The 27814-nt window shown below is 47.2% G+C and overlaps 1 protein-coding gene across 3 annotated transcripts in view; it reads left to right on the forward strand.

Annotated features, from left to right (window-relative positions):
- The window catches only part of TOX2 (TOX high mobility group box family member 2), a 137950-nt gene that overhangs the window by 91746 nt on the left and 18390 nt on the right, over nucleotides 1-27814 (forward strand). For 2 of the 3 annotated variants that reach the window (XM_062604053.1, XM_062604054.1), the window contains exons 4-5: nucleotides 21836-22075; nucleotides 26554-26781. In XM_062604053.1, coding sequence (XP_062460037.1) covers nucleotides 21836-22075; nucleotides 26554-26781 — 468 coding nt within the window. The remainder of the gene's footprint in view (nucleotides 1-21835; nucleotides 22076-26553; nucleotides 26782-27814) is intronic. The other variant, XM_062604055.1, reaches the window with a different exon arrangement.

A 27814-nucleotide genomic window follows, 5' to 3' on the forward strand; every position in this document is an offset into this window, starting at 1 on the left:
ATGAAGAATGCTACTTGAGTCCTGCCTCTGTGAAGAGGTGTGGGATGCAATGTCAAGAGAAATTATAATGATTACTACAGATGCAGCTTGTCACAAGGAAGAGAAAAATGTTTCTGCATCTGATGCATGGCAGCGAGCCAGTTGGTAATGTTATATGTCCGAGTGTTTTACTTCAGCTCTGCTGGCTGGAAAGCATTCCCTAATGCTCTGCGTGGCTGTTAGATTTGTCTCCCAGTTCTGTAGAATCCCATTAGGAACCTTCCGTTTATACCATGGAAATTGTTTGGTCTCCAAACGGCCGCACAAGGGAGGGAAAAGTGTATTGCTGCAATTCTTCAACATCTAGAGAAACTGCCAGCATTATACTTCTCACTTAGCTTTCTTGTAGTAGGCATTTCTCATTATGGAACGAGATGTCCTGTAGCCAGCAGTAGGCAGCTGTTCGAAACCATGGTGCTGTTAGAGGGAGCAGAATCTGCTCCCTTTCCACTCCAGTCACCAGCACTGATGTTATTTAGCCTGAAGCCTGCTGCTTTTGTGTTGGTTATTGCTTTGGAGTTGGAGATCAAAGGCAGGTATGTAGTGGCCAGCATGAGCAGCTCCATGATGGGCATCACGCCTTGGCCACTCAGGGCTGCATTGTACATGGTTCCCCCCATGGACTGATACTCCTTCCATCTGGTTTCTGCAGGACAAGTGAAGATCATGGGGTGAGTGGCAAGAACTGGGAAGAACAGGCCTTCTCCTTGCAGTGACAGACACAGAGGTGGATGAATTAGAGGTGTTTCGAGATGTAGCAGCAAGAAAATGGAATAGCAAAGACCAAGGTCAATCAGGGAGCGCCTGTCCTGACCCAGGACACTGGCTGTGCAGGAGAAGCACTATTTGCAGTCCTACTCTGTATTATGTTGTTTGGCCAACGTTAGAAAAAGCAGTGATTAAAGACCCATGCACACCATGATTTATGAGGGTCTCTCAAGGTTTTGTTGTTGGCTGGATGCTCTGTTGTTCATGCTTTTTTATTAAAGATGCTGGATGTAGGCTGCAAGGAATAAAATTTGAGGGTGACACAAAGAAACTGGACATATTTGGGACAGGTGAAAGGGAATTCAGAGAGATTTGGGCGTAGGAGGGAAAGGGACCTCAATATTGCTAAGGCAGTTTGTTCAGTGTTGATAAATGCTGAATTAATGCATGTTGAGGAGAAAAAAAATCACTGCTCATAAGGCTTGCAGTGCTCTGAATTAACTGCTCCCCAAAAAACCTTGCACAGGGGCAAGGTGTTAGAGGACAGGAGAAGTTCCTGGGAGGCTGGAAAGTTGTATACTGTGCCCTGTGCTGGTCAGGCTGCCTCAGGCAAAAGAAGAGAAAACAGAGGCTCAAAGAATAGAAACAGAAATTATATGGGCCTGGAAAGCTCCTCTAGGGTGCTATGATGCTTAGCATCTTCACATGCTAAGTTTAAGAAGGAGAAGAATAAAATAATTGAAATTATAACAGTGGATAGAACAAACAAGCAAGAACATCTAGATCAGGAATGTCCCTTAATGGGGAAACTTCATGGGAATTGAGATTTGGAAGTTCAGAGCAAAACCAGTGAATACTTTTTTTCCACACAGGCCAAGAGCATAGAATCACAGAATGGTTTGGGTTGGAAGTGACTTTATAGATCATCTAGCTCCAACCCCCTCCCTGTGCTACTGTCTTCTCTTCTTCATAGGAAGTTACTTTGCTTAACGTTTCTACAGGCAGCTCAGACACGTGTATTCAAGTATTTCTTCACTGCTTTGAGCAGTGACACACTCTGGGATTCACTGAGAGTGAGGGTGAGAATGAAAACACCAAATGGATATTTTTTTAATGCTTATGGATAAGCCAAGACCATGGGGAGTTGCTGTAGCAGGTGTTAAAATGCATGTTGTTGGAGAGGAGGAGGTAGCTGTTACATGTCATAAATCCAAAGCTGATTTCTGACTGGGACTAATCTGAAGCTGGGGAGCACCAAGTCCCATCTCACCTATATCAGGTCTCATTCAGAGGTGGAATCGGTCCATGTCTGCTTTGGGCTTCTGGTAACACTTTGCACTATCTAATTTGGCCATAGACCATTGTTCATACACCAGCTGAATCAGACACTGCTGTCCTTGCTATGCAGCAATGTGAGCCAGATCTGTGTAGTTTCCCTCTGCATTCAAAGCCTGGATCCTCTTTACCTTGACAGGGTGGGGATGGAAATTTGAACCCAAACTGAACCTTGTAGTATTAATAACTTCTTAATACTTGAAACATTTTTGCCCTATCTCATCAACATCATTTTCTCTAATGCCAGAAGGTGTGTCCCATTGCTCTTTTCCAGTGCGTACTGATGCCAAAGCATTTGGATAGACCATCCTTTGCAAACCACCTCTTTGAAGGTGCATTTTTCATGTGTGCCTACTTTGCATATGTAGAAATGGTCTCTGGAAGAGCCAAGCTCCAGCTGTTAACACAGCACAGGTTTCATCTTCGCAGTGCAAAACATCCCTCTGCTGTCACCAATTGACCTGCTTCATTAGAGGAGGTTTCTGCCCAGTCCTGGAGGCAATCCTGCATCAACTCCAAGCTCCTCTCTAGTTGGGCCTTTTTATGGCATGTTTCCAGTTCTGATCAGCTTTCTGTGTCTGTCTTAGGGATTCTCTGATTATTTCAGCCTGTGTTTTCTAGCAGCAGTCTACAGACAGTTGGCCATCTGGTTAGCATTAATCTGAAGGAGGAGGCAGCATGCTTACCTGCAGTGAAATAACTTTCCTTTCAAGAAGAGTCTGTTAACATTCACGTTCATGTTGAGCTGAACTGAGAACATCCAGTTCTGGGAAGAGGACAGAAGAGGTGAAAATGGGGTAGCTTGGACACATTCCCTGCCCAGCTGTCCCTCACAAAATCTAAAGCTGGTACTAGCAACTGAAGTTGAGTTTTTGCTTTGATTTCTACACCTTGGCAGGCATGATGAGGTGGAAAGTACCTGCCTTCTCACCCAGCATGACAAGGCAGGCCACCGCTCAGCCTCCACTGACAGCTGGGTTTGGTTTGGTTGGTAGTGTTGGCTAAGTTCTCTCTTTTGGGAAATCCATTCCTTTTTAAGCTTACATTTCATGATAGGATTTGTGAGTACCACAGCCCAACTCCCCTTGCAGCTGTCCATAAGAACATACATTTGAGTTCATTTTTCCTGTATTAGAGCTGAGGGTACAATCAAGAGTCTCTGCAGGACATAGTAGGTCTGGAAGTCCATGAGAAATGTGCAGAAATGAACACTGTGAAGCTAAGGGATATTCTCAGTATTGGGCAGATACTTGCAGGTGACAGAATTGTCTTCACGGCCCTAGAAGTGACTACAGGGCTCTTACTGAGGTGTCTTAGATGTCAGAACTGATGAAGCTGTTTAATGCATCCACATTGTAGACTGAACAACAGAAAGATCTGTACTTATAGGTCCTCCTATTGCCCCCATACCTTCATCTCACCAGGAGGACCAAGAATGTCTTCCTCTATTTTGTTCTTCTTGGGGGGAGTCATTGCTTGTTCAGTGGCTGCCTGTTCTTGGCAGAACATCAGACCCTCCATGGTGGCCACTGGAGCTCTACAGCATCTACAGATCCTCTAAGCAAAAGTTGCCCTGAGAGTTAAATCCAAACAACAGAGGCCAAGACAGAAAGAAAAACAACTTTTAATCCTTCCACAAAAGCAAAGACTGAATTGGTGGAGTCCCGGTTGCGCAAGGGACCTATACAAACTGTCAGGGAGTTTGTAAGGTGGGTAAGAGATCCCCGTCCCACCCGGGTTACGGCTGATTTTGAACATTCTTCTTTAATAATTCAGCAACTGTGGTTCTGTCATTCTGTTTTACATGGCAGAAATCCAATCCCTGAAACACAGGAATCCTGAAGGGGTGGAAGCTGAAGTTCAGCACTGAGTATTATGCCTGGGTGAGGGTGTTGTATTGATGCCAAGTGGAAAAGCAACACCCCTGCTGATTCATGGCATGTGTGATGTGTGGCTAAGCAGTAGGGTCTGTAAACATTTCCTCTGCTGACCCAGTGGATGTTTGTTTATCAGTAAAGGTCTGTAGCATTCAGGTGGTTGTGGAAGGGACTCTTGTGTGGAACAGTACAAAGGTCCACCAAGGGGAACTTTAAAAAGGAGTTTTTCTCTGGCTTTTCACTTTCACAGAGCATGGATGGAGACTGAGCTGAGCTCTTAGGCAGAAGCTCTTCCCTGTGAGGGTGCTGAGGCGTTGGCACAGGGTGCCCAGAGAAGCTGTGGCTGCCCCATCCCTGGCAGTGTTCAAGGGCAGGTTGGACACAGGGGCTTGGAGCAAGCTGCTCTAGTGGAAGGTGTCCCTGCCCGTGGCAGGGGTTGGAGCTGGATGAGCTTTGAGGTCCCTTCAACACAAACCAGTCTGGGATTCGAATTTCCAAAGAATTTGAGGGGGAAAAGCTGGAACCTGCTGGGATCACGCAGAGCTGCATTTCAAGCTGCACATGTCTGTATACATTGCTGTTGTGCGCTAACTTCTGGTGTGCCCAGGGAAACTTTTGTGTGTGACAATCCTGCCTTTTGATTTTATGCTTCGGGTCTTACACCTCAAAAATCCAGGACTAAAGTGAGGTCTCTTTTGAAAATTTGGATTTCCTGATCCGCAATGGTTGATCGGAGCTGGAATTCTCCTGAGTGACGGTTTGCTTCATTCCCTTTTGCACTGCTTTCTCACTGAAGTAGAAAAGCCCCATACAGTACAAGGAATTTAGTGCAGTCAGCAACAATTCAGCCATGCTGATTTATTTGAGCCATTCACCGAGAAGCACTGCACTTCTCTGGAAGTGCTCGTGCCATGGATTTCATGTTGATTTTTACTGTTGCCCATGAATGGTCAAAGGTTCTTAGTTGTTACAGTTGGATTTTTTGCTCTCATGTCCTCTGGGTGATGCTGAACTCTGTTATTCTGCTGTCCTCGGAGGATGCGTGCATGGAAGCGGAGCTGGATCTCCATCTGGAGGTCACTGCAAGGGTTAGGAGCAAGGTTCTTGCAATGATTTTAAATCCTATTCCACGGTATTTACATTCTTGCAGTCTTTGTGTTGTGTGGGAAGTTGGCCATACGATTACAATAAACAGGTATGAGGAAGAAGCCAGTAACATTTTTAACACCCAATCGATCACTTGGCACATTCTGGTACCGTACACACCATGAATAATAATAACTGGACTTCAGTTATAGCTCACAATGAGGGTTCACTGGGGACAAATTAGACACATAGCTACAATTATGGCTGTAGCAAGATGGCTCCTTTGTAGTACATAATCTACTGTAATTTAAAAAACATGGATCATTACAATCAATACATATTGCAACCAGTCTCTATGAGCTCGAGTCTCCCTTACACAAAGACATGTCAGTCTTGTCAAGGGCTGAGAGACAACAGCGTTATCTCAAGGAAGGTTGGGCTTGCTATTTCCTTTGAGAAACCTTTTCTTAGATCACTTTTTCCCTGTATTTTTCACTGAATAGAAATGCAAGTACTTAACAGAAGTGGACTTCTCAGCTCCTTGGAATTCATCATGAAATTAGTGTGCCCGACAGTGCTGCTTGAGCATGCATATGTTCTATGGGTTTGTAAGGCTTGGCTCCATGAGCCCTGTCCTTTGCGGACAGTTACCTGTTTTAATGGGAATGGGAAGCTGGCCCTGCAGGATGGTGAAAACCTGCATTGCAGGAGCAGCAATGAAACACTATGTGATATCAGAAGTCCGGGGCACCATGAAGCAGCACGTGGTTTTGAGGTTGGCAGAGTTGGGCTTATTGAAAAAGGACATTGCCTTTGAGGTGACTGCTCTGAGTCTGCACACTGCAATATCCAAATAGCCCACCAAGGGGAAAACTGGGGGCACCCAGCCATAGTACAAACAGACATTTAGGTAACTTCTTCAGAGCCAAAAAGACTAAGAACATGGAGATAGAGGAAAGAAACAGAATCCTCCTGCCCTGATGGAGATCAGGCCAGAGGCACTGAGTACATACAATGCCCTTCTTGCTGGAGGGTCTGGCAAGGGAGTTATGAAAGGTCTTTATGAGATAGCAGCTTGTAAAATCCTTAGGAAAAAAAAGAATCTGTTTAAGAAAAAACAGGTTTCCCAGCCCAAGCAAAGGATAAGATTGACAAGCGCAGGGCAGTGTCAGAGTTGAGTCACTGGTATAAATGTACCATCCATACTGCATCTGCCCCCTGCTCTGGGGTGGAGGCAGCCCTGGGAGCCATCAGTGTCACAGGGCCCACAGCGTGGGAGGTCCTGCAGGAGCAAAAGGGGACACCGGTAATGATCCATCCCAATTTGGGTGCTGGATACCATGATGGATACTGCGGTTCCTCCAGGCTTCAGGGAGAAGACACTTCAACCTGAGCAGAGTAAAGTGGCAGCTCCCAGTTTACATGAATGCAAATTGCAAGGCTGGATGAACTGAGGTAGAGTCTGTAGGAGCTCAGCCAACTCCCCCCTTCCCAGAGAAGCGGAACGGGGCCTGGATCTGGGAGCATAAAGGAAAATGTGTCTGAATCATGCATTGACATCACCAGGAGCGCTGCAGCTCTCCAGCTCACGTCAGAGCTGAATTGATGGTTACAGGAGAATCTGTGGCTTTTAGTATTCTGGGAGAGCTGCTACAGTGGCAGAGAGAATTATTCATAGATCAAAACCAGCAAGGCATTAGCAGTACAAAGTGTCATGATTGTCTCTGTTCTGCTGCAAGGTTGAAACGAGATGCCAGCTGCAGTACATGAGAAATAGCTTGAAGAAACACCAACAAAAATGCACTGATTATTCTTGAAAGACCCTTGTAATTCAAACCAAGGTATCGCTTACTAATTTATGGGGAAGTACAGCGGGTGCACAACCCTCCGCTGACTCATAGGTGCTGATCTGGAGCAAGATGCTTTGCAACAGGAGAGAGTAACAGTTATGTGCTTTATGTCACTAGGAATAAAGGCTGAGGTGAACCGATGAACTGCCAATGCCAAGGCCATAATTAGATGCCAAAGCAGCTTTCTGTCCTAGAGGGGCAGAAAAAAGAATACAAAGTTCACAGAAGAGATTGTGGTTCCTGCCATGGGCACGGGGGAATAGAGGAGGGAAGAATCTTCCCCCACTAGGAATCAAATTCAGATGCCAACAAGCATGAAGGTTGAGTCCTGTGGTGGAAACACATCCTTAAAAAAATAAAGCAGACACAAAATTAACTTAATGCCCAAAATCTTCTACTGGGATCTGTTCCATGTTGAGTGTTTGGCAAGGTGAATGTTGCCTATGAAGCAATGGTAGGTTTGCAGTAATCACTGTCTCCACTGATAGAAGAAAGCAAATATGTATAAAATACATGTCTGTGTCTGCTGGAGGTGCTATGAATGTCTTTTGGGGTTATGAAAATCTGAGTAGGTTGCTGTAGGAGAAGCACATATGGAAGTCACCTTCCTTGAAACCCTGTGAATGATCCCAAGCCAACTAAAACGTGTTGATCATAGAGTGGTTTGGGTTGGAAGGGACCTTAAAGCTCATCCAGTTCCAAGCCCTGCCACGGGGTAGGGACACCTTCCACTAGAGCAGCTTGCTCCAAGCCCCTGTGTCCAACCTGGCCTTGCACACTGCCAGGGATGGGGCAGCCACAGCTTCTTTGAGCAACCCATAGATATGGTAATAACTTACAATAATGTTTTTTATGTTGAACTCCCACATTTTTGAAGCTGTTTACTCAGCTTATCCATTTGCAATTAGCTTTTAAGCACTTTGTGAATATTCATTAGCTTTACCACCCCTCCTTGCCAAGAAAAATCACTCTGGGTACCCAGGAAGAGCCAAGGGGTCATGGTGTTTCCCAGGGGGGACAACTCAGGCTACTGGGGACCCTCAGCCCGGCTCTCCTTGTGCTGTGTCGCTCACCTCGGGACACAGGAGCCACAGAGCAGCTTGTGGGCCCATCAGCAATCATCACAATCTCCTGCTGGGATAAATTGCTTGGCCTTTGGTCTTTTCATTTATCCTCTTGCTAATAAGATTACCCCATACAACAGAGGGACAGCGATAGTATCCCCAGTGTAAGCAGGCAGGCTTCGTGGCTATGTGAGAATGTCCTGGCTGGGTGTTTGCTCCAAAACGAAGTCCTTATTTTTCTGGCAATAAAGCAATGGATGCAAAAGCTGTTACATCTCACCTGGAGCTCCAACCTGCGCTCGCGACAGGCAGTGTGCATGAGTGTGTGTTTGAGTACAAGGGGTTTCCCTAAGCCTTACCACATTGCTGGGAACACTTCCCAGTCCTGTGCGATGCTGAAGCTCTGCTACCTTCCGTCTCACGTCACCAACCCCGTTTGCAAGGATGGCAGTTGAGGTGGAAAGATGTGAACTTCTAAACTAAACCAGTGTTACGTGGTGCCGCTGAGAAGCCACAGATGCTGAGTCCCACGGTGTCGGTTTTACAGCCTCGTGTCAGAGCAGGACTTTGCTTTTAAATGAAAATGTTCAGCCTTAAAATAGAAAAACCACAGTGAATTATACAGCCACTTGATAATTATTTTTTAGTGCTGCTGCTAAAAACGCCCCATTAAAAGGCTGTAAGTCACTGCAGAGTGCTGTCAGGCTACCACACACAGGGATTTCACTTCCAGCTGCATTCTATTTCCTTATTGTGGCGAGCCAAAGTCTTGAGACCACAGGGTAAATATTTACATCTATCTCTATTCATCTCTCTATCTTCTGTGTGGAGGGAGCAGAGCACTGCACGGGTGGCAGACTGGGAGTCAGCTCTGCGGGGTGCCAGGTGGAGCATCCCATAGGAGCACCCCACTGGTGTCACCCCAGAATTTGCCAGGGCAGTTTGGAAAACCGCAGTGCCAAAGCTGCACCAGGGAGAGATGTGCCAGGCTTTGAGAGCGTGCCAGTCCACGTGTTCTGAGGCAACCAGGAGGAAAAAGATACCCGCCCAATATTAATTATGACTTCTGAAGCTTTGCCTAATTACATTGTCTCTCTTCAGACAATGACACAAATATTTATGAGTGGGACTTTTTATTCTCATTGTAATCAGTGACATAAATAGGTAACACCTTTCTAAAGAGTTAATAAAAATGTGTCAACACAAGCTCAAGCACAAACTGTGGAGCAGTGTGCAGGAAAACATTCCCATGTTTATTGTATTAATTGAATATTCATGAGATGCCAATTTAAATTACAGTTCACAACTGTTGCTCTGTCTAATGAATAATTTAAACAAGTGTGGCCAAAGAGATTTCAACGCTGCATTAGCAAACTGCAAGGGATTAAGCAACAGAGAATTTATAATTAGCTTTGTATATCCTATAATAAATGCATTGGAAAGATGGTTTTAATTATCCCACATGTTAATTCAGAATTCAGTGCATTAATTTTCAGCTGAAAAGTAACCCTTTCTTCCCAGATAATATATCGATCTTCTCTTCGTCTTTTTCATCTCGGGAACAGAGAATTGCAAGCATGGAATGGTCCAATCTTTGCAAATCTCATCCGTTATGACACAGCATTTGTATCTGCCCGTCTCTGTATGGAGTGATTCCCTTTTTTCGTTCCCAGTTGGGAAAGCTAGTACAAATGAGATCAAATCCCTTCCTACAGATCAGAATCCCAGAATCCTGCTGTAGCTTCTCCCAAGTCTATCTGCTACAGAGCATCCTCTTTGATTCACTTATGGCTACTTGGGAAATGCTGTCTGTTCCTAGAAAACAAGTCTGTGCAAGTGATAAAAGTTTTTGGCAGTCATCTCCTATAAGCAGCTTTGAGGTTTTGTTTAGGAAACGAGGATGTGAGTAAATAACAGCCCCGAACCCCAAAGTTCAAGCTGAGATTGCTGCTTTTTTTTTTTTTTTTTTGAAGCAGATCAGGAATTATTTCTTTTTCTCTATTAGACATGTTTATAAAGTGTTTTTCTGTGGGATATGGGTCCCTTTGAACAGTCCCTGCTGCCCATCCCTCTCCAGGGTGAGGAGGGCAGCAGCCCTATGCCATGGGGCTGATGGATGTGCTGTTGGCATGACTTTACCTTCTGGTAGTAACAGGGGACAGCAGTGTCCTCTACAGCAGGAAGAGTGGAGGTCTTCTGAGCCCTCTGTAACAATGCTCAGCCCTTGGAAAGGGTGAATATTGTTTGTGCTTCCCCCTCCACCTGCTTCCCCTGTTGCCTTTCCCATGGTTCAGCTATAAAGCCCATCCATGTGTACATAGCTCTTGAAGAACCTGAACACTTGTGCTGGAGAGTTAAAAACTGGGAAGTGTTCCAAGGAACATAAATCCTTACACCTACGTGAAGCCGCCCGTCCCCAAAGCTTGGCTGGGAACCTCAGAAGGTGTCTTTTGGTGAGCGTCGGGGAGGAAAGTGCTTCCTTTTCAGGTGGTTTTGTTTAATTCCAGGTCAGCAGGTTAATGAGATCTCTGGGATATGGGATTTGATCTGGAATGTAAACATTCACTTGGCATGTGTCCTTGATGTCTGCTCAGATGGAAATGCAAATGCAGTGCTGAGTGTGGCACGCCGTCCAAAATGTTTTGGTGACACAATGTGTAAGACAAAATAGTGATCACTTTGTTCAAGAGCCTCATCAAAATGTTTTCCCTTGCCTTTGAGCCCTGACATATCTATCAAATCAACACCTCAGCACCGAGGGTAATGTGCCTGCTACTGAGGTGGGAGCTCCTTCATTTCCCTGGGGAGCACCAAAAAACCAGGGCTGCCTCTGGGTGTAAGAGAGACAGTGTTCAGACTTCCCCTAAGACCTCGACTGCTGGGTCAGTGCCTTGGTCGTTTGGGTGTCTGGATTTATTTAAGTTGATAAATGGAGAGCAGTGCTGTGATGCACTCTGTTGTCATTGACACTTATTGATTGAACCTCAAGACTCAATCGATCAAACTCCCCGGTGCCAGCAAGTAATCTCAGTGGAAAAAATCAAGCCTTTAATGGGGTTATGCGTTTCTTGGGTTTCCACTTGGGGTTACATGTTTTGGGAGGGAAGGAATTGGTTTTGATGGCCTCAATCTCCACCGTTACCTGGATTAAATAAATACTGGCAGTGGGAACACTTGTTATTGTGGCAATCCAGTCTTCGGCAGACCCATGCCTCATTTAACATGGCATATTTTACCCCCTGAAACTGAGTGTCTTGATGTTAGAAGGAAATAAATGAATCTCTGAGGTGTCTGTTACCCATCATGAGGAAGCCAAAGAGGGCAGAGATGCTGCTGGACTGAATATTCTTTCACCAGTCCTCCTTAATACGCTACAGCTAAACTAATAAACTGTGTTGCACAGTGCAGGCAGTGCAGCAGCTCAGGTTGATATTGCTGCTGAACCTTAAGCAAGCACTTCCTAAGGTTGTATGGCTTTAATTCGACACTTATGGAGGTCTGTAATTTGTGTAATTTTGCAAGTCTGTAATTCGTGTTGGAATAGCAGCTGCAGTTATATTAGATAGTTCAGAGGTGAGAAGGGTTTGTCACTTTTGGGAGTCAGAACAGAAGTTACGGTTCTTGGGGCAGGAGATGGTGCTCGAGTTTCTCTTCTCTGTTCCCTCCTGCAATAAGGTTTGTACATGCAGAGTCATTTAGGCTTTTTGCACCTATTTTAAAAGTCTTCAGCATTTGCTATAATTAAAGACAAGAAAACAATAGACTCTGCCTTCACTTTACATGATGCAGCAAGGTCTTTGAATTTGCAGCTCTCAGAGGTTCCCCTCTTCAGAGCAGGTAAATGCTGTGATTGTCATTTTGCTGGTGGGAAACTGGTGTGTGAATGTTTGGTTCCCTGTCTGAGACTGCTCTGGCAGAGCTGGCTTTAGAAACGCTAGATAGTTTCCCAACAAATATTTGGCCACAGAACCATCCTTCTCCCTTGGATGAAGGTAATAGGTTCCTGGTAATAAGAGACTCTTATGAGCCACTTATTACAAACTAATAAACAATCCCAGCAATACCTGGCCACAGAGGGATACCCAGGTGTGGGGCAAAAAGGGGACAGGCGGTTGCAGATGTGTAAGAGAAGTGACATGGTTTGTGTGCAGATGTGGTACCACCACTGGGGAGCCCAACTCTTTCTGATACTGCGGGCATTACTTGAGAAGTGGGCTGTTAAACTTTGCAATCTAAAAATGAAAAGCTTTTAAAATTCATTCACAGTTTAATCCCACAGGGATGATTTTTCTATGGAGTCTTTCCATTTTCCTGTTGTGTTCTAAAATGACCTCTTTTTTTTCCCTTCTTCTTCTTCTTCTTCTTTTTTAATGCTCCATGCAATAAAATGGGGAGGTCTGTCATTACTTTCAAGTCTATTACTTTATGTGAATGCAATATCTAAAATGCCTGAAAAGAGCCAGAAGAGACATAAACCAAAGTGAACCGGCCTGAGCAGAGGGACTTCAATAAGCTACAAGAGCTCAGATGTAGACAGATATCTGGAGTAGAAAATAGTTCTGGGTGGCCTTCAGGGTTGGTGCAGACCCTGCTCTGCCCCCAGGACCATCCCGGCCCCCGTGGTCCCTACAGTTACACACCTACAGGTACTTCCCATCTTCTCTTGCCTTTTTCCCCTTCAGAGCTGGTTCCCATTGGCTTTGCTTTCCTCCTCTTGCCAACACGCATGAAGGGGATGTGACAATTTTATTAAGTATCATATCCCCCATGTGTTGGCTGGGAGCTCAGGGTCTGATGCTATTTAATTACCTCCCACTGTCTGTTACAGGGAATTCTGGCCTCAGCTTTTGGGACGTGATGCTGTTATGCCTGGATGGGCAGCAATTGCCTTCATCTACAAATGGGTTTTACAAAATCACTAAATAATGTATTCAGAAAACATGCTGGATATTAATGGAATAGATTATTTGCAAACATGTTCACTGAATTATCAGCCTTGTTCTTTATCCATAAAATAATGTACTTAAAGAAAGAAGAAGTTTATTGAATATGTTATTTACAGGCTGTGCTCTGCAGGAGCACCATGGAGCACACATACAGCCCGGCTGCTTCCCCGTGCTAGGGGCAGTTGTTCCTCCTCACACACATGCATGCTCCAGGACTTTGCCTGCATTTTTCTGGACCATTTTGCTCATCCCTGACCTCAGAAAAGTGAGTTTGGAGAGGGATGTGTGCTGGCTTTCCCCTTCTCCCACAGGGATAGTCACAACGGTTGCTTTGCCTCATGCAGCACCACCAAGACTCAGTGCTGCTCCTGGTGAAGAGGCAAAATATGGGTCAGAAAGTCAGTGGAGGGGAATTAAGGCATTTTGTATAGTGTTGTCCACTGTGGTGCTCAGCTGTGGATCATTTAGGGATGGATGATGTGAGGGATCATCTAGGGATGGATGGTTTAGACCTGCTGCTTGTGGGTCACCTTCAGTGAAGGGAGTGGGACAAGTTCGATTCACCTCAGAGGAACTGCGTCTTACAGGAGGGCAGCAGTCTGAGCTCCTCATGTCCTGGAACAGTCCTGCCACCAGTCTGGGTTGCTTCTGCAGTTCTCCTGCACTGTCCATCCCACTGAGTTATTCCCAAACACCTCCAACGCAAGCAGCAGGGCTTGTCCTTCCTTCAAGTCAAAGGGACCCCTTCCACTAGAGCAGCTTGCTCCAAGCCCCTGTGTCCAACCTGGCCTTAAACACTGCCAGGGATGGAGCAGCCACAGCTTCTCTGGGCACCCTGTGCCAGCGCCTCAGCACCCTGACAGCAATCTGTATAACTCCACTAGCCCAGGAGAGAGGGAAGCACACATTGAAGCAGGGCTCCCACCTGGTTGTTACTCACTGGGGGTTGGGGTTACTGGATTTGGGACCCTCGTGGACATCTCTGCTGTACGAGTCCACAGCAATGCTCTCATTGGCAGATGACCATGGTGGAGGGTGGTATCACAGAAAAAATAAGAAGATTCAGTTCGTGCTGTACTGAGTTGTCTGTTCCTTTTGGCTGGGCCCTTCCAGCACAAGGAGCAATGAGAATATTACTGGGGAATGTTTCCTGTTTGCCAAGCACAGGCTCTATCCTGTTTCACACCACTGTTCTCACCCAGAAGTTACAGTACTTTGCCTTCGTGATGGAGTGTTAATGTTTGGATGATCCTTTCCCTTTTAACAGCAGGATATTGCAACACCAGATCACAGCCTATCAAAGAGCTGAATTCAGCTTGTCAGGCAGGTGCTTTCCAAAAACACCATCAGTCCTGCCTGCCATGGGGGCTGCAGGGAGCTCCTCTTCTGGGAGGAGAGGGAAACATGCACAGATGGTCAAGGCTGGAGAAGACATGGGGCAATTCATGTAGTAACAGAAGCAAAGCAACAAACGTGGGTGAGGAGACAGAGGTGAGCACGGCTGAACTGGGAGAAGCCCAAAGAGCCTTGTCTGGGGTCAGCAGTGTGACTTTACAGCGAAGCTTCACATTCCAAACCATTTCATTTGAAACTGCCGATATTGGTTAGGAACAGTGGGATTTCAAATTGTGCAGCATTTAAAGCAGACTGTAAAACTTTCTTCTCTCATACGTGTCTGCTCAAATCGTGTTTAAGTCATCAGCCTGAGCTAGCTTGTCTGCACAGGGCTTGAAATGACTGACTGAGGAGCTCTTGGTGCTGCTAATGCTGGTATTTAGTAATTCTTGGAATATCGGGGAAGCTCTGGAGAACTAGAAAAGAGCTAATGTGCAAATATTTAAAAAGGGAAAGAGAACAGCCCAGGTAATTACAGCCCTGTCAGTCTGTCATCAATCCTCAGCAAAATAATGGAGTGGCAGATCCAGGCCTCAATTAATAAAGAATTAAGGGAAGGTAATATAATTAATGCCAATCAACACGGGCTGATGGAAAACAAATCCTGTCAAACTAACTTGATATCTTTTTTGATGAGATTACAGGTTTGGGTGATAAAGGTAACAGTGCTAACATAATATCCTTAGACATCTGCAAGACTTTTGACTTGAAAGCACAAAAGTATATTGAGCAAGTTGAACAATACCAGATCAGTGTTGCACAGGTTTGGTGCCTGCGCTTGTCACTCTGTCTGCCTGGAGTTTGTCATATTTTTGCCAAAGAAAGCATTAAATAATTACCAGTGAAGTTTGTAGATGATGCAGTGAGTAGGCAAGTGGCAGAAGATAGAGATGCAGAGCTTCTAGAATGGCCTGGTAAATTCATCACCAATAATGAATATGTGTTTGGAGAACTAATACTGTACCAGACATCTTTCAAGATGAGGACTCTTCTGCTTAGAGATGGTGGCTCTGGAACAGGGATGTAGGACTGTTGTGGTTGTCCCATCCCTGGCAGTGTTCAAGGGCAGGTTGGACACAGGGGCTTGGAGCAAGCTGCTCTAGTGGAAGGTGTCCCTGCCTGTGGCAGGGCTTGGAACTGGATGAGCTTTAAGGTCCCTTCCAACGCAAACCATTTCATTATTCTATGCAGGGAAGAGCTGTGATATGGGGTGAATGCTGGCTGATGGAGAAGTCCAAAAAGCATCTATAGCAATGAGCAGGGTGGGGAACTGGGAGAGAGTGCAGAGGACAGCTCTTTGTCTTTGGCCAGAGCAGGAGGGATTGGATTAAGATCTGCACTGGCTTTGGTGAAGGGCAGCATGGTGCGAGCCCCTTGTGTTTGATGAGGAAATGCTTCAGCTTCAATATAGTTCCAAAAAATCTCCATATGCCCAAATACCAAAGCTGACACCGTCAGTTCCCGTGGACCCCTGTGCTGCTGCTGCTGCAGGGCCAGCAAAGCCCCTGTGGCAGCCTGATGGGGGGAACCCCAGGAGCTGGTGTTGGGTGCTTGGTCACCCTGGGGACCAGGAGCACAGGGAGTGACAACCATGGCTGGAAACCCCAGTGCACATAGAAAGCCTCTGCCCTATGATAAATGTCCCTCACCCACACAAAAATAACTTCATTCCTTTTTAAACCCTTCCCTCCTGTTCCCTTCGTATTCATAATAGGATGATCGGTGGAAGCAAAGATGTGGCTGTTACTTTAAAGGATAAATTAGTTTGACTCTTAACTCAATAATTAAAACTGTTATGGCTATGAGCCTGCAGGGATAATGTACTATTATTATAGTCATTTGTTTCAATTAAATGCTTACTGATTTTACAATAGCAGCTGGGCACCTGTGTGAGATAGCTATTACTCTGAACAAGACATCTCAAATTCCAGCAGAAATTTGTCACTGCACTAAAGCATTTTACATAGACCATGAAAGTTTATTAGGAGCAGTTACAAATCAGGAAGAGGAGGGGTGGTAATTGGGGATATATTTTGTTATCGGCTCCTCTCTCTCCTGCTCTCTCTCTTTAAAGTAAACCATCTCTAAGCATTCCAGCTATGGTGATGCGTTTACATTTCAACTTCAATGTGGAAAAAGCCTGCTGGGAAAAATTTTCTTCCAAGCTGTTCAGCAGATCATTTCTCTCCCTGGCTGATTGTGATTGTAATGGCTTGTTCTCAGGAGCAAACCTAAGGAGGCGTAAGCTGTGCCTTCTGCCTGCCTCTGGAATAGCTGCTCAGCCCATCATGTGAACTTGCCCCAGGCAGGATCAAGTGGGGTCATAGAATGGTTTGTATTGGAGGGGACCTTGAAGCTCATTCAGCTCCAACCCCTGCCACGGGCAGGGACACCTTCCACTAGAGCAGCTTGCTCCAAGCCCCTGTGTCCAACCCCACCTTGAACACTGCCAGGGATGGGGCAGCCGCAGCTTCTCTGGGCACCCTGTGCCAGCGCCTCAGCACCCTCACAGGGAAGAGCTTCTGCCTAAGAGCTCATCTCAGTCTCCCCTCTGGCAGGTTAAAGCCATTCCCCTTGGCCTGTCCCTACAGGCCCTTGTCCCAGGCCCCTCTCCAGCTTTCCTGCAGCCCCTTCAGGCACTGGAGCTGCTCTCAGGTCTCCCCTTCAGGAGCCTTCTCTTCTCCAGGCTGCCCCAGCCCAGCTCTCTCAGCCTGGCTCCAGAGCAGAGCTGCTCCAGCCCTCGCAGCATCTCCATGGCCTCCTCTGGCCTCACTCCAGCAGCTCCACATCCCTCTTGTGCTGCTGCCCCAGAGCTGGATCAGGGCTGCAGGGGGGCTCTCCCCAGAGCACAGCAGAGGGGCAGGATCCCCTCCCTGAGCTGCTGCTCACGCTCTGGGGTGCAGCTCAGCACACAGGGGGTTCTGGGCTCAAGCACACACTGAAGCCTGGTCATGGGGAGCTTCTCCTCAGCCAACACCCCCAAGTCCTTCACAGGGAAGCCTGGCAGGAAGCCTGGTGGTCTCCATGTCTGGTCTCCCAGCCGGTGGGGTTCTGCCCCTGCCTGGGTCTGTGCCATCTGCCCACTCCCGCTGGTCTTGGCCAGCATGTGCTGTTTGTCAGCCTATTTTTCTGTCTTTCTTAGGATTAGCTCCAGCATTTATAGGCCTGATATGCATACTCATTAAAAAAAAATTGAAATATTGTGGGGAGAAGAAAAAAAGCTGTCTTTGAGCTAGCACAGCCTTTGGGAATCTGCTAAGTAAGATGCACTTAATTACTTTAGCTGTGACTACATCACATTTCACTCATGTTTCCTCTGAGATGCAAAACATCTTTTCAGAAGAGGCTGCAAACACGTCCCGAGCCTTTGTAGCAGCTTGGGGTGAGTTTGTTGTGCTGAATGCCTGGGATGGAGACAGGATCTGACCTGGCTCTCGGAGCCAGCGGTCCTGGTAATGGAGCTAATCACATTTGCAGGGTGGTTATTTAATTACGTGTGTGCTTCCATGGGCTTTACAGGGATGCTGAGTGCTTTGTGGAGGGGAAAGGAGCGAGTGCAGCCCTTGTGAGCTAGATGCATCCCACAGGACCTTGTGCTGTGGTTGAAGAGGTTGTTTCCTCTTTTATGGGGAATGCTGCTTTTCTTACCTTGTTCTTTTTTGTCTGCCTTCATCATGATTTCATTCATTATGCCGAGGCGCTGGCACAGGGTGCCCAGAGAAGCTGTGGCTGCCCCATCCCTGGCAGTGTTCAAGGGCAGGTTGGACACAGGGGCTTGGAGCAAGCTGCTCTAGTGGAAGGTGTCCCTGCCCGTGGCAGAGGTTGGAGCTGGATGAGCTTTAAGGTCCCTTCCAACACAAACCACTCTGATGTTATGGTTCTATTATTTGCTCTCCGAATTAGGGCCATTTGCTACAGGGGAGTATCTCTGAGTCCTGCTCCTGAGTCTCTCTTTCCTCAGGTCTTTCTTGAGGGGATGTACTTTGGGTGCACGACTGATATAGCTCAGTGCCTTCAGGGTCTTGCAGCAGGAATCAAGATAAACCCTTTCCCCCACTTGAGCAAAGGCCAGCAGCATCCTAAAGCCCATGGCAGCAGCACTGGAGCTGTGCACAAGTTCCTTGCCTTCACTTCCACCCCAAACATCTTACAAGTGGAGCACACAAATGGCTTTTCCACCACTGCTCTTTCATCCTGAGGACACCTCCTGGTCCTGCCTCCCCACACTGTGGTTAGCAGGGTTGGATGCAAGGAGCGTAGTCACAATCGTGCTTGTTCTTCTGCAAAACCTCCTGCCCATGAGGAGAAGAGGTGGAGATGTGGAAGAACGAGAGAGGGTGTCAGAACCAGCAAAGCTCAGCAAAGGTTGTAAGTAAACCCACCACGTTTTAATGGTGTCAAGAAATAGGCAGCTGCTTGAGAGGAGGCCTCTGGGCTAAGATGTCCCAGGAGAAAGGTCTCTGCTTTTCAAGAGAGGGCTGTGCTCGGGTTGCTATCAGCTGGAGGCTTCTGTGTGGATTCTCCAAGCCAGAGCTCAGGTTTCTGTTTTTTCCTACACAGGAATATTCAGCAACATTTGCAGCGTGTGTCCCATACCCATAATTGCACTCCTGGACTTGGGCTGCTCTGATGCATAAAGAACATGCACTGTAAAGGAAAAGGTGTATGATTATATATTTAATGGATAAACGGAGCCGTTGCGGTCTATTGGCCACATAATAAAAGTTTCCCCCAAAAAATTCTCTTAATCCAGTGTTTACCCAAGAGACTGCAAATGGGAACGAGCTACTTTAAATTCTGCAATTTTTAAGGCACGTTTCAAGCCTTCCCTGTCTCTAAAATACCCATTCTTCTAAACTTTTTCTTCATTTAAAATAAGGGCAATAAATTATTCTTTGCCTTAGCAGCTGCCAGATCTTCTCTAAAGTGAAAGGTCTGGGTTAAACTGACAAAATCCAAGACAAAAATCACCTTTTTCACTGGAATTTGGGAAGGAGCTTGGTGCTTGCATGGCAGGTGGGTGCAGACCCAGGTGCCCATCTCTGCCCGTCTCACCCTTAGCCATTCCCATGATATCTGCAAATCCAATTGCTATTGCAAACATTGCCTCTCTGATGCATCCTGTACTGCCCGAGCCTGTTGTCCATCCCCATCTTGCTTGGCTGCAGCACGCACATCCTCGAGGTCTTTTTGGCCAGGGTTTCCCAGCCAGCAGCACGTGGCAAGAAGAGGCCAGACCTCTGCAATAAGGCAGGTTAGCAGGGCACATAAAACTTGTTATAATTCATGCAGCAGCGAGTTTCCTCAGTGCCACAACGGAGCAAAATCAGCCCTGACGGCTCTGTGAGCTGGTGTTTCCTTGCAAACACCAAGGCCAAGGACAGTAATTCAGCGTGGCCCCAAGTCAGCCTTGGTCAGACTCAGTGTGCTGTTGAAGTGCAAGACCTCAGAGCAGCTTTCAGTGTCTGAAAGGGCCGAAAAGGATGCTGGAGAGGGACACCTCATCAGGGACTGTAGTGATAAGACAAGGGGTGATGGGTTCGAACTGGAACAGGGGAGAGTACGGTTAGATATAAGGAAGAAATTCTTCCCTGTGAGGGTGCTGAGGCGCTGGCACAGGGTTGCCCAGAGAAGCTGTGGCTGCCCCATCCCTGGCAGTGTTCAAGGGCAGGTTGGACACAGGGGCTTGCAGCAAGCTGCTCTAGTGGAAGGTGTCCCTGCCTGTGGGGATGAGCTTTAAGGTCCCTTCCAACATAAACCAGTCTGGGATTCTTCCTGCAAGTTAAATTCCTGTAGTGCATAATTAATACAGAAAAGAGGCAGATCTAGGAAAATCTGTTCCCCTGACTCACACTGCAATGATGGAGAAGCTGAAGGAGAGCAGAACATGCTTTTGGGTGTTGTGTAAAGCTCTTGATTCCTGACCTGCAGCACTAAATCTGGTTTTGCATTGGACTTACTTCTTCTGAACCCTTCCAAGCCCTTGCAGGTCTTCCCTGGCTTTCTTTCTGTGTATGCTGCTAATGGAGTTGGCAAGCCTCCCCTGGTAAGGAGAAATCACAGTTCAGTGGGCTGATTGGAAATGAAGATTGCTAATAAAGAAAGCCTGGGTCTTTAAACTCATGTTAACACTAATTCTGTTAGCATTAAACCTGGCTGAGCAGGGATGCATCAGAAGGGCCTTGGAGCAAGCTGCTCTAGCGGAAGGTGTCCCTGTCTGTGGCAGGGGGTTGGAGCTGGATGAGCTTTAAGGTCCCTTCCAAACCATTCTATGACTCTATGATTTGACATTTCTTATTAGCCACATATATATATAAATTTCATTTTGGTTTTTATTTTTCCAGAGTGTTGGGATCAGCAGCCTCATGAGGCAGCACGGGTGTTGGTGGCCTGTGCCATGCCCAGGGGTCCCAGCAGCTCTGTGTGTGATTAGTCATCTTTCAGTCCCATCAGCCATCCCCTCACTCTCATATTATGAGGATAAATAAACATGTATTAGGAAACTCTTCATTTCTGGGGACAACTCTATCACTTGGCCTCCTATTTTATCTCTCTTACCTACATGTGTACACACACAAACATAATTTTAGGGCCATTGTCTGGACTTCTGCTCCATTCATTTCAAATGGGGTTGGAACTGATGTCAATATTTGAAATTGGAAAAGTCATAGAATCATAGAATAGTTAGGGTTGGAAAGGACCTTAACATCATCCAGTTCCAACCCCCCTGCCATGGGCAGGGACACCTCCCACTAAACCATGTCACCCAAGGCCTTGTCCAACCTGGTCTTGAACACTGCCAGGGATGGAGCATTCACAACCTCCCTGGGCAACCCATTCCAGTGCCTTTCCACCCTAACAGGAAAGAATTTCCTCCTTATATCCAATCTAAACTTCCCCTGTTTAAGTTTTAACCCCTTACCCTTGTCTTATCACTACAGTCCCTAATGAAGAGTCCCTCCCCAGCATTCCTATAGGCCCCCTTCCCAGGAGGAACTTTAATGGGGTGGTGGCCACCATCAGGGCTTGCCCCAAGCATTGCAGTGCATCTCAGGGCATGTTGTGGGGCTTCCTGCTCCTGGGTGTAACCCCAGCAGCACTGGCAACTTGACAGCCGTACAATGGATGCAGGAAGGTTGTGATACCTTCATAAGCTCAGGCAAGCAGCTATTTTTCCACTTATGTAGTTACTAAATGTCAACCAAAGTGCTGCTCAGAAAGAGCGTGTTTGGCTCCATGGCCTCTAACACTGCATTGCTGACGTACCAGGGCTGGATACCCAGACCTGTGTACAAAGACAATTGATCACCTCTCTTGTAGTCCTTGTGGGCAGGGTGATGACAGGAGCAGAGCCCTGGGCACACGGTACTCAGTGCTTGCTCTTGGCTTATTTGGAAGGAGGCACAAGGAAGATTTTACCAGCTGTGCGGAATGATTTTTAATCAGTCAATGAGAGTTTGTCTTAAAGTGATTTGTCAGTATAATAAACAAATAAATACATTTTTCAATGACAAAGTGATATTCTCCTAACTCAGATCCAGGAGATGGTCCACTCAGACGCCACATCCTATGAGTCCAACCGTCAAGTGCCCCTGATCAATCGGCCTGGGATGTTGGCTGGCCCCATGAGCGCTCTCAGCCAGTCCCAGCTCATTTCTCAGATGGGGATACGGAGCGGGGTAACCCACGGGTCCCCATCACCCCCGGGAAGTAAGTCTGCTACACCATCTCCCTCCAGTTCTACTCAGGAAGAGGAGACAGAGTCACATTATAAGGTACGTGCAGTCATGCCTGTTTTAACAGACAGTGAGAAAACAGCAGATGATGTTTTTCAGTGAGGGATAAATTGAGCTAAATAAGAACACAGACTTTTGGTGTTTTCTTTTTAAATATATATATCTAGTGGGAGACTTTCACAAGGATTGGGGGATTATTTCCAACCTCGGGTGAGGTACAGCATGGCAGGCTAGCACACGTAGAATCACAGACGGGTTTGTGTTGTGTTGAAACTCATCCAGTTCCAACCCGCCACAGGCAGGGACACCTTCCACTGGAGCAGCTTGCTCCAAGCCCCTGTGTCCAACCTGGCCTTGAGCACTGCCAGGGATGGGGCAGCCACAGCTTCTCTGGGCACCTTGTGCCAGCGCCTCAGCACCCTCACAGGGAAGAGCTTCTGCCTAAGATCTAATTTAATATCAAATATCGAATCTAATCTAACACATGACTGGTTTGTGCATGCAGCAAGTTTGGCAATGAGAGTAGGGCTTTTTTCTCCATGCTTACCAGGTCCATCAAGCTGCAGTTTCCTCCAGTGAGAGTTTTGTTGAGCAAAGCAGGTTCAGGGCTAAGATTCTGCAAATGCTTGGCTGCAAAATTAGATTGCTGGTGGCAGGTTGAGGAGGCTTAAACAGGGATGGAAAATAACAGAGGGTGGGTTGAACTGAGCTCACCAGACATGGCTTGTTAAGGAAAACCCCTAGAAGTTAAAAGAGGAAGAGTCTTCTGCCTTTTAGGTGGTCAGCAATGTCTTAGTGGCACAGAGTCTGCCTCTAGAGCCAACACATCTGCTGCTGAACATGGCAGCAAGAAGCCCAAGTTTTTCCCATGGTTTTGGGGACATCTTGGTTGTTGCCCATCTTTCTCAAAATGCACCAGCAAAACAAACAGCCCTTGCTGTGTGCCATGAGTCTGTTATTTACTGAGGTCAATCGCTGGACTCCCTGGGGGACTTTGATTAAAGCGTCCCATGGAAAACCTTCTCCTGGAAGGTGCTGATCCAAGGACAGCACCAGAACTGGTATTGTAACCTTGTCCTGCAGAGAAAGATGGTTGTGACAGGATTTGAATGTATAACCCCAGCAGCAAACAGTGAGGAGCCTGGAGAACTGGAAAAGCACTAGGACTGAGCAAAACCTTTTCCCTTCCAATGGAAATCCAGGCAAATGTATTCCCATCACTCCTGCATCTTTTCATCCGTTGGCAGCTTTCACATCAGATCAGGGTATTACAAAGCAGAGTGCACACGCGGATGCAAAGCAGCTTCAGTGGACTAAAAGTGCACAAAGAAGGGATACAGGTGATTGAAACCAGACGCAGTTTCTCAGACTCTGCGATCCCACATCTGGGGGAGACTACGGAATGAGTTGTGCTGCTGGACCCCATGGTCTGCCACCTCCCAGGGTCACATTGCACAGCTCCAGCAGGTACCTGGGAGCTGGAATCTGTCATGTCAGCAGCAAATGAGTTTCAGCTTGGTTACACATGAGGTCCTCTGCCTCTTCAGCATCACCCAGCTTTCATCCCGGCCACCCAGAGATGTAGGAGTCATGGAGAAGGACATGGCTTTGGGGTTGGATCTTCTGTTCCTGTTGAGCCAGTGGTGGCTGTGGGGGTAGGAAGAATTTGGAGATGTCCAAATTATGACAACTTGCAGAGACAAGAATTCTTCCTAATCCTAAAGGCATGCTCCCCTCATTTTTATGTCCAGCAAGAAGGGTGAAACAGGAGTGATGGATTTGATGAAGGAAGGAGACCATAAGTGCAAAGAAAGCAAAACCATATTGTGGCCTACAGGTTTCTGTTTGCTTTCTCTATCAACACAGCTGCTGTATTCACCCAATTGTCATATCTCATGTGGCTGTTCAGGGCCTTTCTGCAACAAGTCATCAAAGCAACATCTAATAAGCAGAAATTAATCTTATGACCAAGAAGGTCACACATCGAAGAAATGAGTCCGATGCCAGCAGGTAGTTCAGGTTCAGCAGGTCCTCTGAACCAGGAAGCTTGTGATTTTAGGAGGTCTGACTGCCACACTGATGCATTTACCTGCTTCATTGCTTCAGAGTGTGTACACGTGCATAGAAGGGAGAGGTAGTTACAGCCCAGCTTCCAGCTGAAGTACTGATGTTTCTCCATAATTACTAAAATCACAACATCCATGGGGTTCCTGCTCTTCACATGTTCAACATCTACCAGTTTATGGGATCACATCTCTCACCAGTGAACTGCCCCAGTCCACATCTGGTGTTACACTTCCCTTCTGCTGCCTCTTGAGAGCAGATCCATGCAGGGGCTGGTGGCCACACACCTTTTCCCACTGCATGAGCCTTCACGGTTGCTTTGATCATGGCTCACCCCTTGGGGGATGCAGTTGCTTTGGGGCAGCAAGGTGAGGGCTTGCTGGGTCTTGCCTTTAGCCATGAACATGGCTGAGGTTGTTGAAATATCTTCTGCAGGTCAGGGCTGAGCGGTTGTCTCAACCTGTGCTGCATCACACAGCAAACCCCAGGAGAACCAGGCAAAGCCCTGATTTGCTCTGCTCCCTCTTGGGAGCTGGCAGCTAAAGGCAGCCTTGCAGGCAGCATATGTTTTCCATACAGACATTTGCTCTTTGTTGCTGCCTAAGCAGGACATCTCTGTGGCTGTGGTTGCACTGTGTCTGTTTCCACCCCATCACTTGGTGAATGGCTCGAGGAGAGCAAGTCATCCCATGGCTCTTCAGTGAATCAAAGCACTACAGTTAGTTAAAATAGCATCTCGCTTGCTAATGGACAAAAGCCCTGTCATGCAGGTTTTTGATCCTAATAAGCTGCCCTTTCAACCCCAAGCCTCCCATTCAAGCCCAATTGGGCAATTTGAAATTAAATGCAATTTTTTGTGTCTCTCTGCTCATTCACTAATGGTCACTGTCTGTTTGACAAATGTCACGGCGCTGATACTCAACTTAATGACCAGTCAAGAGCTGCTGAGTGGAGAGCAGGAGTACTGCTGCCCTTTACTGCCCATGCCTGGCCTGTACCAGCTAAAGGGAAGCCTCTTAAATCCCAGTGCTTCCAAGCACACAATCAAACCCATCAGGAGAAAAGGCCTCTTTCTCCCAGCACTCGCTGGGAGGCCCAGGTTTTACACTGGTTTGGTGGTTTGATCTGTGTCAATTGATTTGTTTTAATTTGGTTTAGACCTCAAAGTGACAGACTAGGTGACTTCTTAAGTAATACCATTAGCCTGTGCCCCTGGTAGGAGAGGCACTGCGGGTGGTAGCTGAGCACTTGATGCTGGAGTGTGGTGGCGCTGCAGGCAGAGGTGCTGGAGCCCCGTTTGCCCTCGAGGATGCAGAGATCTAGGCAGAAGCAACTGGGAGAAAATGGTTTTATTCTCAGCCATGTTTAACCTCTGGTGCATTGACTTTTTCCTCCGCTATAAAATAAGGATAATGGTGCTTCCCTGTAGTGTGAGCTTTCACTGACCGCAGTCAATGTGTTGAGAGCTTTGATGTATGTCCAAGTGCTTTCCAGGGGTCTTTTCCCTTGCACACCATCACACAGAGGCATCTGCGGTCCCATACATTCAACACACTGCCCAGGGCAACCTAGAAGAGGCTCAGCTGTAGGATCTGCTTTCAGTGCTACCTTCATTGGAAGCATCCCTGTTTCCAGCATTGCTGTTCTACCTCCCAGCTTGGCCTCATGCTGAGCAGCCACAAAGTCCAACTGCTGTTGCCTGTGTCCTTCTGTCGTTGGTTCAACCGCCCACAGGGTACCGAGCATGGATACAGCCAGACCAAGCCTGCGTCCAGGCTGGTTGTAAGGTGTGAGCAGTGCATGCAAAGTGTCTAATACATAAGAGTAAAATAGGGGTACATACCTGTTAGCATGGTGAAACGGATTTCTGATGGCCCCAGTGTGATGGCTAATGTAGTGCTGGTGCTTACGACCCTCCTGCCTAGGGAGAGGGGATGCTGAGGCACTGGCACATGCAAAGGTGGGGGTAGCCAGAAGCAACTTGCAAAGGGGGATTATTGGGCTGGAAATCAGAAACCAATTCTGGAAAAACACATGGGCTGCTTAAGGGGTCTGGCTGGGAAGAGAAGTGTTTAGAGAGGTCCCTGAGGAGGATCAAGGAGTGAGTGAGCTTGTGCTGCCAGGGAGGAGGAGGGTGAAGGGGGTGACTGAAGATGAATGTGGAAATCCCCAGCTTTGGAGCAAGGACCACTGGAGCAGAAGGGGTGAGCCCAGGCTGTGAACGGGGCTGTGAAAGGCACCCAGCCAGGCTCAAGGACCCAGCAGCAGTTTGTGTAATGATCCTACGGGCTCTGGGGGGCCAAGGAGACACCCAGGGCTGCTTCCCTCCTCACTACACTGGGAGCCTTTCTCTGCCCATGCTCTTTCTTGTCCCCTTTGCGAAGAAGCTGTATCAGGGACACACACCTGACTGTTCCCAGCTGACTGCTAAGGTTCATCTCTTGGTTTTGCAGGTTACTGGGGAGAAAAGACCATCAACGGACCTGGGCAAAAAGCCCAAAAGCCAAAAGAAGAAGAAAAAGAAGGACCCCAACGAGCCCCAGAAGCCTGTGTCAGCCTATGCCCTGTTTTTCAGAGACACACAAGCAGCCATCAAAGGGCAAAACCCCAATGCCACCTTTGGAGATGTATCAAAAATCGTTGCGTCGATGTGGGACAGTTTGGGAGAAGAACAAAAACAAGTGAGTTCATCTTGTTTTCCTTTCAACTGTTGCAGTGTGGTTTTCCCTGGTGCAGAGCATCAGTCTCCCCAGCATGTTAGGAGAGTGCCCCTTTTGAGAGAAATCTCTGCTCTTACACAGAGAAGAGCTTTTATGACAACTGATTGTTCTTGAGAAGATCGCACTGCGCAAACTCTCAGTGGCCCTGCCCTGACATGGGCTTTCTACAGCTCTAGATAGGAGGTGGGTTTGTATTTACTTCTTTTACAAGGAGACTGGCTAAAAACTAATTCTCTACAGCATTGGTCTCAAATCTAACGTTAAGGCCTTAAAAACTTAGGGAGGAGATGCCTGAAGTGACCCTGCGGAGGAAACCTTCCTGCCCCAAAGCTGTCAACCACTTTCCATCTGCCTCACATGGAGGCTTCTAGGTCCTGCTTTAACTGTTTTGCTGATGCTGAGTTACAAAAGCCTGTAATTGCATGTGGCCTGTTGAGAAAACCCCAGGAACAGTTTCCATAGCAAGGATGTCTTCATCATGCAGAGAGAGGTCTGGCACTGCAGGTGGTGTGTCTGACCCCAGACTGATGCTCCCCCTTAAAATGTGAGTGCTAGCAGCCAGTGCTGGCTCCACCTCCTCTTGGGTGTCCATGGGCAGTGATTGAAGCAGTCACATTTAAAGAGGGAGAAGCAGGGAGGAAAAGTCATTTAAATGGAAGTCATGCTAGGGAATAGCCTTGATTTCCACCCTGAACCAATCATGGAATAGAATCATGGAATGGTTTGGGTTGGAAAGGACCTTAAAGCTCATCCAGTTCCACCCCCCTGCCAGGGGCAGGGACACCTTCCACTAGAGCAGCTTGCTCCAAGCCCCATAATAGGAATCAAGGCAAGGCATCTTCTGGGATGGAAGCCCATTTGCTGAGCCATTTGGGTTCTCCATACTGTGCAAAGTGTTACTTTGATGTTTTCATGATCATAGAATCATGGAATGGTTAGGGTTGGAAAGGACCTTATGATCATCTAGCTCCAACCTCCCCTGATCCTCCATTTT

This window comes from Pezoporus occidentalis, unplaced genomic scaffold, assembly GCF_034315485.1.
Source record: "Pezoporus occidentalis ecotype Australia unplaced genomic scaffold, CSIRO_AGI_Poc_V1 ctg83, whole genome shotgun sequence".
Classification (NCBI taxonomy): domain Eukaryota; kingdom Metazoa; phylum Chordata; class Aves; order Psittaciformes; family Psittacidae; genus Pezoporus; species Pezoporus occidentalis.